This window comes from Eremomyces bilateralis, assembly GCF_010015585.1.
Source record: "Eremomyces bilateralis CBS 781.70 unplaced genomic scaffold P152scaffold_2, whole genome shotgun sequence".
In the NCBI taxonomy this organism is placed as follows: Eukaryota; Fungi; Ascomycota; class Dothideomycetes; order Eremomycetales; family Eremomycetaceae; genus Eremomyces; species Eremomyces bilateralis.
Genome location: NW_022985068.1, coordinates 1816571 through 1833574, shown reverse-complemented (window position 1 = coordinate 1833574; position 17004 = coordinate 1816571). Strand labels below are relative to the sequence as shown.

The 17004-nt window shown below is 50.1% G+C and overlaps 7 protein-coding genes across 7 annotated transcripts; 5 read left to right on the top strand and 2 right to left on the bottom strand.

The window, feature by feature from the left end:
- Positions 1 to 608: 608 nt before the first annotated feature.
- On the top strand, positions 609 to 2019 carry P152DRAFT_133056 (uncharacterized protein). Its single transcript, XM_033673785.1, has 4 exons — positions 609 to 880; positions 933 to 1559; positions 1608 to 1795; positions 1846 to 2019. Exons 1-3 carry the CDS (start codon positions 731 to 733, stop codon positions 1722 to 1724), a joined length of 894 nt encoding a protein of 297 aa, XP_033538297.1. The 5' UTR covers positions 609 to 730; the 3' UTR covers positions 1725 to 1795; positions 1846 to 2019.
- Positions 2020 to 2194: 175 nt separating this feature from the next.
- P152DRAFT_454896 (epimerase/hydratase) lies at positions 2195 to 3463 on the top strand. The gene is made up of 3 exons (XM_033678674.1): positions 2195 to 2609; positions 2669 to 2784; positions 2837 to 3463. The coding sequence occupies exons 1-3, from the start codon at positions 2264 to 2266 to the stop codon at positions 3377 to 3379; spliced, it is 1005 nt and encodes a 334-aa protein (XP_033538296.1). The 5' UTR covers positions 2195 to 2263; the 3' UTR covers positions 3380 to 3463.
- Positions 3464 to 3941: 478 nt separating this feature from the next.
- Positions 3942 to 7426, top strand: P152DRAFT_470658 (uncharacterized protein; the record flags this gene model as incomplete). The annotated part of the gene is made up of 3 exons (XM_033680994.1): positions 3942 to 3974; positions 4056 to 4124; positions 4175 to 7426. The coding sequence occupies 3 exons, from the start codon at positions 3942 to 3944 to the stop codon at positions 7424 to 7426; spliced, it is 3354 nt and encodes a 1117-aa protein (XP_033538295.1).
- Positions 7427 to 7557: 131 nt separating this feature from the next.
- Positions 7558 to 8446, bottom strand: P152DRAFT_446287 (uncharacterized protein; the record flags this gene model as incomplete). Its single annotated transcript, XM_033677915.1, has 2 exons — positions 7558 to 7795; positions 7887 to 8446. 2 exons carry the CDS (start codon positions 8444 to 8446, stop codon positions 7558 to 7560), a joined length of 798 nt encoding a protein of 265 aa, XP_033538294.1.
- A 1432-nt stretch (positions 8447 to 9878) lies between these two features.
- P152DRAFT_133023 (uncharacterized protein) lies at positions 9879 to 12079 on the top strand. Its single transcript, XM_033673784.1, has 2 exons — positions 9879 to 11345; positions 11398 to 12079. The coding sequence occupies exons 1-2, from the start codon at positions 9985 to 9987 to the stop codon at positions 11624 to 11626; spliced, it is 1590 nt and encodes a 529-aa protein (XP_033538293.1). The 5' UTR covers positions 9879 to 9984; the 3' UTR covers positions 11627 to 12079.
- A 1058-nt stretch (positions 12080 to 13137) lies between these two features.
- Positions 13138 to 14269, top strand: P152DRAFT_454892 (uncharacterized protein). Its single transcript, XM_033678673.1, has 2 exons — positions 13138 to 13578; positions 13673 to 14269. Exons 1-2 carry the CDS (start codon positions 13257 to 13259, stop codon positions 14089 to 14091), a joined length of 741 nt encoding a protein of 246 aa, XP_033538292.1. The 5' UTR covers positions 13138 to 13256; the 3' UTR covers positions 14092 to 14269.
- A 172-nt stretch (positions 14270 to 14441) lies between these two features.
- P152DRAFT_464137 (zincin) lies at positions 14442 to 15844 on the bottom strand (the record flags this gene model as incomplete). The annotated part of the gene is made up of 6 exons (XM_033680544.1): positions 14442 to 14486; positions 14560 to 14674; positions 14813 to 15119; positions 15166 to 15234; positions 15348 to 15458; positions 15658 to 15844. The coding sequence occupies 6 exons, from the start codon at positions 15842 to 15844 to the stop codon at positions 14442 to 14444; spliced, it is 834 nt and encodes a 277-aa protein (XP_033538291.1).
- Positions 15845 to 17004: the final 1160 nt, after the last annotated feature.

Genomic DNA, 17004 nt, shown 5'->3' with positions numbered 1-17004 from the left:
TGGTATCGATCTTCTCTCTCTGGAGCGCCGTGAGAACGTCGGCCGGATTACAAATATCGCCGTGGAAGAACCGGAAGTTGGGATAATTATCCAACATTCGCGTATTGTTCAGCGATGAGCAGTACTCCAACTTGTCAAAAGACACCACGTTATATTCGGGGTAGGTCACGACCAAATGACGGACCACCCAGCTCGGACTATGATGCTCTGGTAAGTGTCCTGGTGCTGTGCCGTTGATAAGTATGGTACTCACATAAAACCAGCCCCTCCTGTCACCAAGATGTTCTTGGTATCCGAGCGAGGCTCAAATCGCGTCGTCCCCGTGAGGAGAGGAGCATTCTTCCACTCCCCGTTATCCGTGAAGAAGCGAGACCCGAGGCTCGTCGCTGCTACGCCATATCAGCATCGTTGCCTTTCAACACGCCGATGAGAATCGTGCCTGATGCGGGTTGCCAGTGTTGGAATCCTCCCATGATCGCCTCCTGAACCTATGGTTTTCCTGAATGCGGTATCGGAAGGTTTTCGACCTCGGAAAGCACACGTTTAACAGATAAGCGCCCAAGTAAGGCGACCTTTGATTGTGTTCCAATGCGGGTATGGAGAATGCAGTGTTTCAAGGGCGTTGGAGAAGCGCCCCCCCTTCCTTAAATCCTGTCGTTTTCCCCGCAGGAGCCGACTTTTGCATTCAATCAATTCAGCATCGGGATGTGTCCTTCGCCATATATCTACCATGGCCTCAAATAAGGAAGAGATTGCGGAACTGGTGGGCGAGGAGAAAGCCGAAGTAGGAATTCCACGGGTTATATCAAAACTATCTAGCGGATCCCATGGCCCGCTCCTGGTTGCATGTGTAACAAATGTCGTCGCTACAATTGGAATTGTAAGTGGACGCGGGACGATGTTCTGCAGATCCCAAACTGACGCTCATCCAGGTCTTCACGAACAAGCAATTATTTCACAACCCGTCTTTCAAATACGCACAGGTCACATTTGCCGCGTTCTACTTTTCCGTCGCCGGTTTGACTCTCTTCCTCATCTCAAGACCTGGCTTCGACTTGTTCCAGCCGAAGAGCGTTCCTTTCCTGAGGATCCCGCCCTTAGCAGCGGGTTTTGCGTTTAATGTAATCCTACCCAACTTGTATTTCGCTCACTCCTCGGTTGCGTTCTATCAAATCGCCGGTGTCCTGCTCACGCCATGTGTCGTCGTCCTCAACTACATGACTTTGAAGACTACCATTTCCCGAGGCGCCGCTATTGCTTTGGTACTAGCATGCGTCGGTGTTGGCATTGTCTCGTTCAATGGTGCCCTGGGGAAGTCTAGCGGCAGACATACAACATCGATACGAGGAGTCATCTTCTTCTTTGCTGGGGTTCTGAGCAGCGCAGTCTATACAATCTACGCAGGCGCGTACTACAAGACCATGGAACTTAACAGCATGCAGTTGCTATTCAATCAAGCGCCGGCTAGCGTACTGCTACTTTTGTACGTGATCCCATTCTCAGAAGACATGACGGTCTGGCCAGCGACCAGCGGGGAGACGTGGATCCTCATTCTAGCGGCGAGTGACCCCCGTGTAGATTTCGTGAAAGGTCCTAATATTCAATAGATCGGCATGATGGCGTGCATGATTACACTATCCCAGCTGATCATCAACCATGCGGGGGCTGTGAGTAGCATGATGGTTGGGCATTTGAAGACGTGTTGCATTGTCGGGCTTGGCTAGATCGTGGATCGGAAATCTGTCAACGATGGCTGTCTATGGCGCATTGCATTGGCAATCGGAGGGATTTTCACGTATGGATTCGTAGATCGCATCTCATTGGTAACGCCACTGACCAGAACAGGTACTCCGTGGTGACACAACACGCGCGATCGCGGTAGGGGATACGCATCCCTGGCATGGTGGCGATGGTCACCGAACAGTTTCTTGATGATATGTTAATCGAAAGACTACCTGTCATTCGCGGCTCCATGTTTTTTTTCTTATTCACTGACCTGAGAATTCCCTCCTGGTCTATGTTCCACAGGAAAGAAAAATCAATTAATGAAAAAAGACACGACGTTGCATTGCTGCAAGCGCAAGACACTGATAATTTTCCTCCCGTTACACGCTGCTCCTTTGCTTCCACTGCAGTCATTGTGAATTTTCATTCCAGCGGTTAACGTGTCCTGAAGGAAACCTGAAGTTGTGGAAAACCCGCTCTTCGTCATTTCAACATCTTCAATATCCCGTTGTCTATCCGTGCTGGTAACGCTTCCAAAATGCCACTCCTACCAACTTCCACGACGCCTAACGCGGAAAACGTATATCTGATATGGGGTGCTAATGGCTGGATTGCTGGCATCCTCAAAGGACTGCTTGAATCGAAGGGGAAGCAGGTCCACGCCACCACGGCACGTATGGAAAACCGCGATGATGTGATGAAGGTATTGGACGAATACAAACCAACTCATGTCTTCAACTGCGCCGGATGTACCGGCCGACCTAACGTGGACTGGTGCGAGGACAACAAGGAGGCAACGGTCCGCAGCAATGCCATTGGGACGCTCAATCTGACAGATTGCTGCTTTATGGAAGGAATTCACATCACTGTCTTCGCCACAGGATGTAAGGTCCCTTGATGGTTCCGGTTCAGCTGGTTGTAGTTACTGATTTTCTTCGATCAGGTATTTATACCTACGACGAAGCTCATCCGATGGGCGGAGCTTTCAAGTTCAAGGAAGACGATTCCGCGAACTTCGGCGGATCATTCTACTCCTTCACCAAGTCTCGGGTTGAGGATGTAAGTCAGCACTGTAACACCTGCCCCTTGGTTCATGCTCACCCGGCGCTAGATCATGCGAGCATACGACAATTGCCTCATCCTGCGCTTGCGGATGCCCGTCTCGGACGATCTCCATCCACGCAGCTTTGTGACGAAGATCACAAAATACGCCAAGGTTGTCGACGTTCCCAACTCGCAAACTATCCTGAGCGATCTTCTTCCCTGCTCGATCGCACTAGCGGAGGCACGCGAAGTGGGTGTGTATAACTTTACGAACCCCGGCGCGATCAGCCACAATGAGATCCTGGAGATGTACAAAGAGCTCGTAGATCCAGGGTTCAAGTGGGCGAACTTCAGCCTGGACGAGCAGGCGAAAGTCCTCAAAGCTGGACGAAGCAATTGCGAGCTTGACAGCGGCAAATTGGTTCGCAAAATGGGTGAGTTTGGCGTCACTATTCCGGAGGTACATCAAGCGTACCGGGATTGCTTCAAGCGGATGCGAGAGAAGATGGATAACAGTCAGCCGATTGTGGAAGAGGCTCTCACAAAGATTGGAAAACGCTCTCAAGATGATGACTTGGGGGCCGAGAAGCGGATCCGCGTCAGTTCGTGAGGTTCGTGAGGTCGAAGATGGCAGCAAAGGCCACAATGTCCGTACAATCACTTGAATTGTAGCATTTCTCAATCTGGAAATGATAAAACCGCATACCTATAGGAGCATAAAGCGTGATATCCTTGCCTCCTCCTGGCCTCTCTATGGCCACATTCCATGCGGTATCTTACGTTCATGAAATTCATCTCTCCCGTTGACACGGCTTAGTTCCATCATCAAAAGCAAGGCGGGACCCCCTGCTTGGTGACCTCGTATGGATCAAGTTCCTTCAGTCTTGCAAGCTTCCCTTCAACAAGATTTGCCTCAATGCAATGCCTCAGCTAAAGCTGCACTTGATGAACCCTCCAAAGACGGAATAACTAAGTATGTGATGGAAGCTTCGTGAATCAAATCGAGGGAACAGAAGGTGTGGAGAGTAATGAAAGGGCGGACTTTATGAACCACTACCGCAGCACTGTAGTGACGCTGATCGTGAATCATAAGCATCGTCAAATTCAATCCAGTAGCTGTACAATCAATACTACCACACCCTTCTGAACCTTTGATACGATATTCGCCCAGTATGAAGCAACGCTTCTCTTCCTTGGATGTCCAGGTGAGACTAATCACCCAAGCACTGCTGCTTTCCGCGCTGCCGCTTTCCACGCTGCCAGCAACCGCTCATCCATGACTTCAGGCTATTGCTCAAGAGCTCTCCTCTTCGCTCTGCGGGCTCCGAGTGACAAATATCTATGACCTTTCCCCGGTTAGTGATGGATCAATCCTCCTCCCAATTCGAATGCTGACTCACTCCAGCGAATATTCCTTATCCGGTTTCATAAGCCCGACCGACGGGAGCAGTTCGTCATCGAATCCGGGTTCCGTTGCCATCTCACCAAGTTCTCTCGAGAAACCGCCGCCACTCCCTCCGCATTTATCGCCCGATTGCGCAAATCTCTACGTACTAGACGAGTCACATCCGTTTCTCAAGTAGGAACCGATCGTATTCTGGAGTTTCAGTTCTCCGATGGCTTGTACCGGCTCTTCCTAGAATTCTATGCAGGGGGAAATATTATCCTTACGGATGCCGACTTCAAAGTCATCACGCCCCTACGCACAGTGGACGAAGGCGCAGAGCATGAACACGTACGACCTGGGTCCACGTACAATCTTTCTCTGAGGCAGAATGTTGATGGTGTCCCCGAGCTCACCCCCGAACGTGTCCGAGATGGACTGCAGAACTTCGTTGCTCGAAGTAAAACTAATCAACCGCAAGGCGCCGGTGGGAAACTCAAAAAGACGAATAAAAGTATTTTACGCTCCTCGGTGTCCAGTTTCATGTTCGAACTTCCTCCCCCACTGCTTGACCATGCGCTGCAACAGGAGGGAGTCGATGCTTCCATGTCACCGGAATCGGTCCTGTCCAATGACCAAGCTTTTGAATCTCTCATGAACGCACTGAGGAGTGCAAAAGAGGTTTGCCAAAGTATAACGTCCAGCACACAGCTTAATGGGTACATTGTAGCCAAAAACACTCGTCACAATGGATCGGCTTCTGCTCAAGAGCTAGACGATTCTCATTTCGCGTACGATGAATACCACCCCTTCAAACCGTGCCAGTTCGAGACTTCCGAAAACCATCGTATTCTCGAATTTGACGGATTCAATCACACCGTGGACCAATTTTACTCGGCATTAGAGGGTCAGAAGCTGGAGTCTCGCCTTCACGCACGTGAAGATGGTGCCAAAAAGAGACTCGAACAAGCTCGCCAAGATCATCGTCACCGTGTCGAAGGGCTGCAGAAGGTCCAAGAAACCAATGTGAGGAAAGCGGAAGCGATTAAAGCCAACCTTGAGCGAGTGGAGGAGGCTACAAAGGCTATCAATTCGCTCATTGCCCAGGGTATGGACTGGGTGGATATTGAGCGGTTGATCAAGGCTGAGCAGGAACGTGGCAACCCGACCGCACTAACAATAAAACCACCCTTGAAGCTCAATGAGAATGCGATCACATTAATCCTACAAGAAGTGGGTGATGGTGACAGCGAGGAGCAAAACAAGTACTGGGATGCGGACGAAACTGACAGCGAGGAATCATCCACCGACCGAGACGCTGAAGACTCTAGCCAACCAAAGCCCTCCGCCATAGAGGTCGACGTGAGGCTGGATTTGTCGGGTTGGGCGAATGCCAGACAATACTATGACCAGAAGAAAGTCGCTAGTGCGAAAGAACAACGAACGGTCGAGTCATCCACGGTGGCCTTGAAGCGGCAAGAACATAAAATCCAAGCAGATCTCAAGCAAGGCCTCAAGCAAGAGAAGGAAATTTTACGTCCGCTGCGAAAGCAATTTTGGTTCGAAAAGTTCCTTTACTTCATCTCGTCCGATGGGTATCTTGTTCTTGGCGGCAAGGATGCTACACAGAACGAGATCCTGTATTCGCGTTATCTGAAGGATGGCGATGTCTATGTACATGCCGATCTTCAGGGGGCGCCTTCAGTCATCATCATGAACAATCCGTCAACTCCGAACGCTCCAATCCCGCCCTCCACTCTATCCCAAGCGGGGTCTTTTTCTGTCTGTGGTTCAAGTGCATGGGATTCTAAGGCGCCAATGTCAGCTTGGTGGGTGCACTCGGACCAAGTTTCCAAGACTGCACCAACTGGAGAGTACCTAACTGCTGGAGGATTCATGATCCAGGGGAAGAAAAACTACTTGCCGCCATCGCAGCTCTTGATGGGCATTGGTGTGCTTTTCCAAGTCTCAGATGAGAGCAAAGTGAGACACATCAAGGACAGAATTCAGGACAGTAGAGGCAACAAGGCATCCGCGCTCAGTGCTGCCACCGGGGACATGACTGATGAAGACGAAGATTTTCCGGATGTTACCATTGATTCCAAGGCCCCTGCGAAGCGCGTTGAATCTGATACAGAAGACGACGATGATTTCCCGGATGTGAAAATTGGTCCGCCTGGCTCCGAGCTGGCTGCTTCGGAGGCGCCGCGTGGACGGACAACTGCACCACCGATACCTCAAGCTCCTCGAGTACTGCCTGAAGGCAAGGCGCGAGATAATAGCCAACCAAATGGTTCAATCATCGACAGTGCTGACGCCAGTGCCAAGGCAAATGAGGAGCAAGAGGAAACTGTACACGGCCAGCACGATAGGGTCGATGGCTCAGATACGGATCGTAATGCTGACAGGGACCAAGTTGACGAAGAGCAGCCATCATCCGAGACTACCGGAAGGTTAAACGATGAGCCCTTCAGCAGACAACCATCGGTGGCGCCGAGCGTGGCCAATTCTCAGCAAAAACCCAATCTTCCGCGAGGAAAGAGGTCGAAACAGAAACGAGCGGCGGCCAAGTATGCCCATCAAGATGAAGAGGATCGTAAGATGGCACTACGCCTCCTTGGAGCTCAAGCCAGCCAGGAAAAGGCGCAGAAAGAGTTGGCTGAGAAGAAGCAGAAGGAACTCGAAGCTGCCCGGGACAAGGAGCGTCGTCGAGAGCAACACAAACAGGCTCAAGCGAAAGGGCTAGCTGCGGAAGAAGCTAGGCGACTCCAGCGCGAAAAAGAGTCTGCATCGGGGGCAGTGGAAATGGATGGCGAAGACGCTGTGGATGATGATGAAAAAGCTCGTCTGGAGTCGGTAGGGTTGGATTCCTTCATTGGCCGACCTCTGCCGGGCGATGAACTGATCGCAGCTCTTCCGGTATGCGCTCCTTGGACTGCATTGGCAAATTTCAAATATAAGGTCAAGATACAACCTGGCCTGGTTAAGAGGGGCAAGGCAGTCAAAGAGATTGTCGCCGGATGGGAGCGCGATTTCAAGAACACCAAGCGCATCGATCATAAGAGCGAGGATGCAGATCGAATTTGGCCTGGAGAAGTTGACTTGATTCGAGCCTGGAAAGACGCCGAAGTAGTTGGGACCATTCCGGTGCCAAAGATGAAGGTCATGATGCCAGGAGGAGGTGGCTCGGACAGCAAAGGCGGCGGATCAGGGAAGAGCAAAGGTAACCCCGGGAGGGGAGGGAGGGGAGGGAAATCGTCGAAGAAGAAATGATGAGCCATTTTCAACGCAGCTAAGTCTCATTTCATATTCAAAGGCTCTGCAAGACCACTCAAGGCTATATATGACAATGGTAGTGAGTTCAAACTTTTCTTCCTCTGAACGATACCGGTGCATCTCCCGCTTTAGTTGGCAGGCTTGAATGTCGTGCCAGGCAGCATGGCCGGGATTTCTATTTGGTCGAACACCCAAGTTTTCCCCCCATCCGGAGTTACTGGCGCGTTCGCGACGACCTTGGGGTCTTTCGAATACGTCCGAGCGAACGTTGGGTCCGCAACCCGCAGCGTCAGTGTCAGATTTCGGTATACTTGAGTGTCTGCAGATCCACGATTGCTCCCTTGCATCTCGGTTCCGGTCTCGAAACTTGGACACGTTAACCTTTGTTCGCGCTTCTTCCGAGCAAAAGGCTCTTCGAACACTGGCCGTGGCCTGTAGAACGAGAAGTGTCACTTACGTTGTTCCAGCAGCGCTTCCAGCTGAGTATTCTGGATATTTCTTCCCTTTACTCAAATTTGTCAAGGATTGTTTCCATGTTCCTTTTCCGGATGTCGCTTTCTCATAGATGATCTCAATCTCGTCGCTGCCGTCAATGGCATATCCATTTTGGATCGTCAGGGGTTTCCATCCTGACAGCACGTATGGCTGTAAGCACCATTGGCCGCGCTTCGCTCCGCAGAAGGATGTCATATAGGCCTGGTCATGGCTGCTAATGACAGACTGAACTAGGTCCGATTTGATGCTGTATGGGTTCCAGACTCCAGGCCAAAGGGCGAGGAACTTAGTAGGGTTCGCCGGCGGGTAGCCAGGTTTGAAGACGGTGCTCAATCCGATGATATCCGCGCCGGATTTGGTCGGGCCCATGTGGACACGAGGTCCAAAATTTGCGGCCTGTCGAGCCTCAAGCCTTCCTTCGGATTTAGGTTCAATCTCGAGGGGTTGGGGATCGAGGTCAGGGACTGGCGTTGCGCTGCACGCCAGTGCAAGTATGGAAACGAGGCACGGAATGGCCAGCATTGTGCACAGATTTGGGCTATATCGTGAATTGAACCGGAAGTCGACTTCGAAATAGCAACCGTAGTTGGCAGGACCCTGCTTATATTCTCTACATGTGATTCCCATACCCTTTAAAATACATTGCAGCTCTTAGCAGAAACCAAGGGCTCATATTGTCCCAAGAAATTACGTCTGGGGTGATAATCACACTGCTCATCTCTCGTCAGAACGGCACTAGTATCCATCGTCAGGAATCAGACTGGCAGGTGTTATCCATATCACGGCCAAGACGTCAATATGAAACTGGCGAGCATGCACCAATGAGATAGGTTAGGGCAACTAGAATAATGTGTTTAGCGGTGTCGACTTCATATAAAAGAGTTAATTTACAGGGCAGACGAGCTGGCCTGGCCAGTTCTCCCCTCTGATCAACACTCTGGTACGTTTCATGTCGTTCTGATTCGCGGCGAAATCAATTAATGACCCCAGCCATCGAGAACCAGACGAACCATGATCGACATCCGCGGCTAGTGAGAGATCCCAACTCTGGAAACCTCAAACAAGGTACGTACCGAAGTCCGAAGTCCTGTTGAAAGAATCTGTTTGAATCTAGGGGCATAAGCCCGAGTTAGGGCATCATCCGTGACAGGATCAATGATTTCGTAACTGGGAAATCTTTCGATCTGAGCTGTTATTAGCATTATTATCGATTAAAGACCATCTACCTGACAAGTCTCATATCGAACACTCGTCCTAGTATATGTAGGATTCCAAACATGAAACTATACATAATGATTCTTATTCGATGGGCTGAAACTGAACATCCCGTGAGTGGAGGGTTTTGTTGACGTACTACATATGACTCCATGTGGCTGGTAGAGTAGGTCGGGGCTGTGAGGTGGTGCGGCTGGGTGCTCTGCGGCCTGCGGGAGACCCTCCATGCCTTGCTCACCCGTGGCCGACAATGACAGATGATAGCCTGAGGCATAACCACGTATATGCATATCTCAATCTCTTCCTCTGCTCACTTTGCACATGCCCTTTAATCTTTCATATCATCGCTATGATGAAGGACGTCGTTCTGAAGACGCCACGTTAGAGGCGCTTCGTCTCCAATTCCATGAAGAGAATGTCAATATAGGCACTGAGAATATTATGTTAACGATGCAAGCAGCATGGCCACCACCACCGACCTATGACTTCTCAGCCCCTTTGCAATTCACCCCCAGTGCGTCTAAATCTCGGATTTTCATACGATGTCTTCTGAACAGCTTGAATATTGCGTGCTGGACAAAATCACTGCCCCAACCACATGATCGTTGTCCCCAACCTGCTGCAGCGAGGCTAACCAAGTTCGTTATGGCTCGAGGCAAGAGGAAGCTTCAGTTGTGGCTTGTGAGGGGATTGCTTGCTCAGCCCCCTCTCTAGTGAGGCATTGTTTTCCTACACCGAAAGTCCATCTCCAACTTGGCATGGATGATCTACTAGCTGGCTGAGGCTGAAGCATTGAACAGGCGGGTAAGCTCGGATCTTGAATTCACGATGCGTACGTGCTATATATGTCGTCGCGTACAGCCTGTCCTTTTAACCAGCAGCTTTTACCTTTCAGCCGGTTGTCCAATTGTCCTTTCAAATACCTAGTCGCTGGTTCTTGTCTACTGTCCTTTTTCACAATGGCTGCACCCGCGTTTGGAGACATCGTCACGGCCTTGCAAATTGCCTATAAGATCATCAATGGCTGCGCGCATGCCGGCTCGGATTTCGAGCAAGCAGGAATAGAAACCGAGTCCGTGACGATCAACCTCGAAGAAGTCAAGCGGTTGTACAAAGATAAGAAATCGTTCTTAAACCACCCCAACAATCAGAGGCCGAGAAAAAAGCTCGAGTTTTACATTACAAAATGTCGAAGAGCCCTGGAACTGGTGAAGGCAGAACTGGATAAATACCAGAATATGCATGTGGTGAAAATAGTGATGTTTGCCATGAAAGGGAAAGGCGATGTATCCGATTGCCTGTCCCACCTTCAGTTCATCTCGACGCAGATGTCGAATTATATTAGCTACTTCGACAAGACAGCGGTCACTTCAGATCGTCTGGAGCGGAACTTCGATCGTACGAAAAATGCTAAAAAGGCCGTCGAAAAAACTTGCAAATCCAGCACTGTCTCTCCGGAAGCCAGGTCTTCGATGGAACGATATGCCACACACCTTGCTGTACGAGACACGAAGCGGATTTCGCAAAAGAAGAGACCCACGACACTTCCTGGGACTTACTTGGAATGTTGGGTTGTGAAAAGCGCTACGGTTCTGGGACTGGACAAGGCGGCGAAGCAGCCGCTGCCCCAGAAACGTGGGCAGACACAACTATGGGAGATGGCGAAGCAGTTTCGTATGCACCCAGGAATCAAGACAATAGGAACCGAAGCGGATGATTCACGGGTCAGGTGGATACTCGGCGAGAAACGAGCTGGCGAGAAAAGCAAGCGACACTTTTGGAAGTTCGTAGCCGCTCGGATCGAAGGCCAATCCGAAGGCATGAAAGGACTGGTAATGGAGGAGAGGCTCATGGTGATCGTCAAGAGGGCCATGACCCAGTTAGCGAAAGATGCACATCTCAAGAAACTCCAAGTGCAGAAGGCGAAGGAGCAAGAAAAAGCTACCAAAAAGCAAGGACAATCCGGCGATAAGGCGAAGCAACGAGAGAAACCTGCCAAGAAGCAAGGGGAATCCGGTGATAAGACGAAGCAACAAGAGAAAACTGCCAAGAAGCAAGGACAATCTGGTGATAAGGCGAAACGTCCAGAGCAAACTGCCAAAAATCAAGGACAGTCCGGTGGTAAGGCGAAGCATCCAGAGCAAACTGCCAAAAATCAAGGACAGTCCGGTGGTAAGGCGAAGCATCCAGAGCAAACTGCCAAAAAGCAAGGACAATCCGGTGATAAGGCGAAGCAACCAGAGCAAACTGCGAAAAAGCAAGGACAATCCGGTGATAAGGCGCAGCACGAAAAGCAGAAGCATCATGGACAGCAGGGGCAGAATGCGCAACCTGGACAACCTGGGCACCATGGGGATCAAGGGAATCACGGACAACGTGGGAATCACGGACAACGTGGGCATCGTGGGGATCATGGACGTGGAACGTAAAGACTCCGAACCCGCCGAAGAAAGAAGATGCACTACCACGCTGGTCACGGCAATATGAATAAGGGGAAAGATTCCAAATCCGCAGACTGGAGACGAGGACGATTTAACACCTCCACACGGGCAACATCACCAAGGCAAGACTCGAGGCCATTCTCTAGGTTCTCGTAGAGGGCGTAGATTGTCTCACCATTATCACTGTCACTCCAGGCTTTTTTGTGTACGAATACCTGTATTGCGTTGCAACTGTATTATCGAGCCAGTATGAAAGAAACCGGGAATAAATGCTGCAACTGAAGCACGTGTACAGAAGCATGTGTATAGAAGACATTAGCACCTGTCATTGAAGATGTTTCCATTCTAAATGCGGTTAGCGTGCCAAATCAGGTTTAGGGGCGTGTCCCAAAACGGCAATCACAAAGTGAAAGGACAACCGCACCTCACTCACCGCACCAATTTCGCTGCAGACAAAAGTGTAAACTATTCCTCCGTCACAAGGGCGAAGAGTGCCTTTGCAGGATCTCCTATCATGCTGACTGAATTAATTTCGATTTAGAAGCCTACTCTCTCCCATTATCCATTTAAAGAGACACTGAAAGTACTACACATTAGACAGTCTGGTGCGGACCTAACTATGTGAATTGGGGCCTGAGGGCATATCTCCTCTAGATATTATCGCTGTTAGCGGCCTTCTCCTACAATGAGCAGTACTTGCGGTCGAACGTAATCCTATGCAGGAATCTTGATTGGGTCGGCGTGTTGCAGGAAGGGAAACGTATACAGAGCTTACAACAGCTCAGAAAAATTGACCGACCGCTATGGAATCGTGCAAACATGTACCACAACGTGTTTGAAGCTTGCCCAACCAGCTTACGGTTCAGGCGGCACTATGTCCCGGAAGTCCGCTGCGATTATGGGTGGTGCTGATTCTAGGACCGTTGACGAATTTGACGGAAATTATAAGATTTCAATTCTGCATCAATCTGCTCACTGGATGTGCAATAGCAAGCAGTAGACAAGAAAAGGAGCTAGAGCATTCGGGGGGGTCCAAAGGGTGATCTGGAAACTTCCCTTCAAATTGATATTGGAGCACTTGTGTTGAAGTTTTCAAAGTCAGTGAGTGCAATGATATAATGAATAGTCTTTCATGCAAACGTAGACGGTAGACCACCTGTACTGTACTGGTAGTAACGGAAATCATTTGTTGCTTTATGCTTGAGATGCCTGTATAATTTGGAGCCCAAGTCTGACAGTCGATTGTGCGAAGAACCCTTCCCCATACGAATGTAAAATCCTGCGACTGACATGATTGCCCAGATAATTTATGGCATGAATATTCAGGTCGAACATCCTCGAGGTATTGGTAATAGTTCTTGTGTCAGTTAACTAATGGACTTGTGTCTAACTATACGAAGTAGACGTTAAGTCATAAGTGCCCCATGACTAAGTTAGTTACCTCGAATTAAGCTTTTGCTAGTCTTACCGCAACGCGAATAAGGAGTGCGACTCGGACTTTCGGTACTAAGACAACTGATAGCTCGGGAAACCTCGGGCCGTTGATGATTATCTCGGACTTCTCTCTCACCATCAAATATCATTAATTCCTGACTCCAATGGCAAACATGGGTTGAAACATAAATCCATTGGTGCACCGCACCGAAAACAGTTCAAAAACACGGTTTTGGGAAGCCATGGCCCCTCCCCAGAAGATTCTCGCCCTCCACGGCGTCGCGCAATCCGGCCGCGTATTCGAGCGTCGTATGGCCACCATCGTCGAGACGCTCTCTCCGCTCAGATATGAATTTGTGTTCCTCACCGCACCATGCGACATATCCGGGACTGCGTATATACAGGCACGGCAAGCGGACTGGCAAGAGGGGGATGAAGAGCGAAGCTGGTGGGAAACCGATGACGACGCCAAAGAACATTCCGGGATTGACCAGGCGATGGAGCTTTGGGGCGCGACGTTGAGGGAGAAAGGGCCTTTTGTTGGGGTCGTCGGATTTAGCCAGGGTACGTGAGATACAACGGATGCGTTCCGATACCGTTCAACTTCGATGATCCATTATCATCAGAAGGGTCCACCGGCGCTGACAACGCGATTCAGGAGGCTGTGCGGCAGCATCATTAGCAGCGATGCTAGAACCCAGTAGAAGGGATCATCCTCTGGTTAGAAAATATCTCCCAGTTGACCATCCACCCCTCGACTTTCTCATCATGTTCTCCGGCAACCCCTATCGGTACCCGTCCCCAGAAATCTTCTGGCTGTTTTACCCCGAAGCCGGAGAAGAGAACAAGGTCATCACCCCGACGCTGGCATTATATGGGAAGAAAGAGTGGGAGGCACAGGAGTTCTTTCGCGAGCGTCAGGAATTTCTTATGAGCCGCTGTTCCAATGTGGAAATCGTCGGTCATCCGTGGCAGCATACGGTTCCGCGGACCCAGGAGTATGCGGATATAGTGAAGCGATTTGTGACCAGCTTCGATAATAGGGCGACGGGCATGACGATAGACTCAAGATTATGATCATTTTTCGCGTCTATATAGGTAGATCAGGGGTATGAATACTGTTTCTCCTGTTCCCGTCGCTTATAGCTCTTGAGTCACGACACTGCCACCGTCAATTCTTGCATCTATCAATCTCAAGCGACTTCTTATACCTCACGATGGGCCTGAACTATTTCGCTTCCTTGCTACCTTAGAGTTTCAAGCTTGTCCAACTCCATTCTATTAGCCATCGTGCCTGTGCTGATTTCATCAAGTGCCTTTCCATGGTGACTTATTGGAATATTCCCATTCAAAATAAACGCAATACAACCTCCCTGCTCCGATATGGTTGGTGTATCCTCCTTTGCAAGGGATGTAAATACCGTGGATTAAAATCCCCAGCCCTTGACCGTCTTCATCATGTCGCCCATCTTCTCGTTCTCATCAAGCAAAAGTTCAGCGACAGGTGTCTACGCAAACCGTGTCCAGGTGCTGGTCCACTCATACAACGCTGACCGTTTTCCACGCCTGCGTTACCTCATCCACGCAATCATGCTTGCTCGCGACATGGACCGTCAATTCCGAAAACTGCTTGAATGTGGACGTTGGCTTGACTGACTCGCTCGTGAGCGCGTCGTACCAGACCTTTCCCACCTTTTCCCACGAGTAACCACCGACAGCTTTGGCGGCTAGATAGAATGCATGGTTAGGGATACCAGAATTGATGTGGACGCCGCCGTTATCATCGGCACCTTGTTACCGGCTGGCGTAGTCCTTCGGTTGGGGATCGGTGCCTAAGACGGGGTCGTTCACGTAGGCATTTCCAGGGTCTTTCAGAGATCGCAAGGCGGTGCCCTTGAAAGCTACGGGGAAGATGGTTTGTCCGATCAGCCAGTCAGCTTGGTGGACCGTTTGATTCATTTGCTTCTGCTCGACCATGCAGGCGAAGACGTCGGACATGCTTTCATTCAATGCACCGGATTCCCCTTCATATTCAAAATTGGCAGTGAACTGGGTGAGGCCGTGTGTGAGTTCGTGAGCAATCACGTCGAGGGAGTTGCATATTCCTTTCAAACCGTTAAATCCTCTCACAGGCGAAGGAGCCCAACATACCGTGGAAAACAATCCCGTCGCCATCACCAAATACCATTCGTTCACCGTCCCAATATGCGTTGTTGAATCCTAGCGGTTCGGTGGGGTTAAGGTAATGAATGGAGCCAAACAAGGGGTAGCCCTTGTCGTCCAAAGAGTTGCGACTGAAGATGTCGGAGTAGAACTGGTGAGTAATGCCGAACCCTCGTAGACGTTGTTGACATCTCGGTCTTTGACGCGGCTTGCGCCTTCAGTGCGTGCTACCTTTCCTGGGAGCTTGCTCGTATTCCCCAGGTCATAGATTGTCCGGGCTCCTGGAGCCTTTACTGTTGCCGGGGCCGCTGCGTTTAGGGCCGCCTGTGCTGTCTATTGAGTAACTTCAGCTGCGCTCCAACAACTTGGACAGCAACATCAACGATCTTGTGGTATAATGGCAAAAAATGCAAAGGAAAACCCCGTGAGTATGTACTAACATTAGTGTTTCAATGGCAAGATCGTGGTGATGACACAGACTCAGGCGATGCTCATGAACGGATCCCATACTATCCAGCGTGGTACGGGCGGCTGTCTTCATATCGTCGTCCGCACGATCAGAAGTAGCAATGCTCCTGAGGATGTGTGGAGGGATGAAGCTACAGACATGCTTCTTTGGAGTGCGTAACTTCTCGCTGAGAGAGCATTTCTTCACTGGGCTGGACATTTTGGAGCTTACAATGACTTGCAAGGTCCGTATGGGGGGATGCGTTGACTTCATAAACAAATACCACGGTGTAAACGGGTCTAACTTAGATGTAAAGTACTGCAGATGCGATGAGATGAATAGCTAGGACGGACTAAGGGCAAGACAAGGCAGAAATAAGAGACTATCCGCCCTGGTATCGCACGACTGAACACTTCCGACGTAGATCTTCACGGTTTCGAGAAACTCGCAAGTAAAGTCAGGATAAACCCTGTGGACATTGAGAGGATAGCAGGATCATTACCAGACAGACAATTCTTTCCGGTGTCTTTCCGCAAGAAGATGGACCTGTGTATTATTGATAGGTCGAAAGCAATCAAGGCCAGAAAGATTTGGGAACCTCGTCACACTGCATTTTTGTCCCTAATAGGACTAATGCTTCTCACTACTCTACCTGATCCACGCGATCACGACAGGCGGACAGGTGATCAGAACAGGTCCAGCCAAGACGACACGGTCCTGTTCTGAACCCGGATTTTCTGCTGCAGATGTAAACAAGCTGAAAATTCTGGACGCCGGCCGGATTGGGCCAATGCGACTATGGAGGTCTGGCTAAGGGGAGTACGACAGGTGTCTAGATCCAAGTAAAGCAATGGAGGGAACGTCGTTATGCAGCTGCTGAAAAGGGCTCAGTGGCTATTCAATCCCATCCTGCGTGAAAAGGGGTCTGCATCACGAAGCGGAAGCGCCACGCGACGGGTTTATGGATGTGATTGCTGCATTAGAGCCAGGAGAGGCTCAGAAGCAAGGCTCGATGCCGACATATTGTGATGCATGCTGTTGTAAAGGAACAATGATCGGCCGCTGCGTATGGTGAAGAAGCGGTGCTGGTTCTACTACAGGGGGTCCAATCAATATCATAATGGGCATATATTAGTCAATAGGTCGATTTGGATAGGACGTCGTTCACTCTGGGAATGATATGGTGAGTCGCAATTGATCAAATTTCGCAAGGCGTGGTGTGGCTTTGCTCAGCGACAGTCCAGTCGCCAATCAACGAACTTCTACGGCATCCGGAGTGGAATAAAATGATCGGCTTAATGTGCACCCTCGATGTTGATGCCTTGGTGAGGATACATGACGAATGACGAGTCGGCAATCACCCATTTGTTCCATTGGGA

Coding starts and splice junctions, on each gene's coding strand:
- P152DRAFT_133056 (XM_033673785.1), top strand. CDS start 731: ATGGCCTCAAATAAGGAAGAGATTGCGGAACTGGTGGGCGAGGAGAAA. Junction 881..932: donor TCGTCGCTACAATTGGAATT/GTAAGTGGACGC, acceptor ACGCTCATCCAG/GTCTTCACGAACAAGCAATT. Junction 1,560..1,607: donor CGTGGATCCTCATTCTAGCG/GCGAGTGACCCC, acceptor AATATTCAATAG/ATCGGCATGATGGCGTGCAT.
- P152DRAFT_454896 (XM_033678674.1), top strand. CDS start 2,264: ATGCCACTCCTACCAACTTCCACGACGCCTAACGCGGAAAACGTATAT. Junction 2,610..2,668: donor CACTGTCTTCGCCACAGGAT/GTAAGGTCCCTT, acceptor TTCTTCGATCAG/GTATTTATACCTACGACGAA. Junction 2,785..2,836: donor CCAAGTCTCGGGTTGAGGAT/GTAAGTCAGCAC, acceptor ACCCGGCGCTAG/ATCATGCGAGCATACGACAA.
- P152DRAFT_133023 (XM_033673784.1), top strand. CDS start 9,985: ATGTCGTCGCGTACAGCCTGTCCTTTTAACCAGCAGCTTTTACCTTTC. Junction 11,346..11,397: donor CCAGAGCAAACTGCCAAAAA/GCAAGGACAATC, acceptor ACTGCGAAAAAG/CAAGGACAATCCGGTGATAA.
- P152DRAFT_454892 (XM_033678673.1), top strand. CDS start 13,257: ATGGCCCCTCCCCAGAAGATTCTCGCCCTCCACGGCGTCGCGCAATCC. Junction 13,579..13,672: donor GGTCGTCGGATTTAGCCAGG/GTACGTGAGATA, acceptor AACGCGATTCAG/GAGGCTGTGCGGCAGCATCA.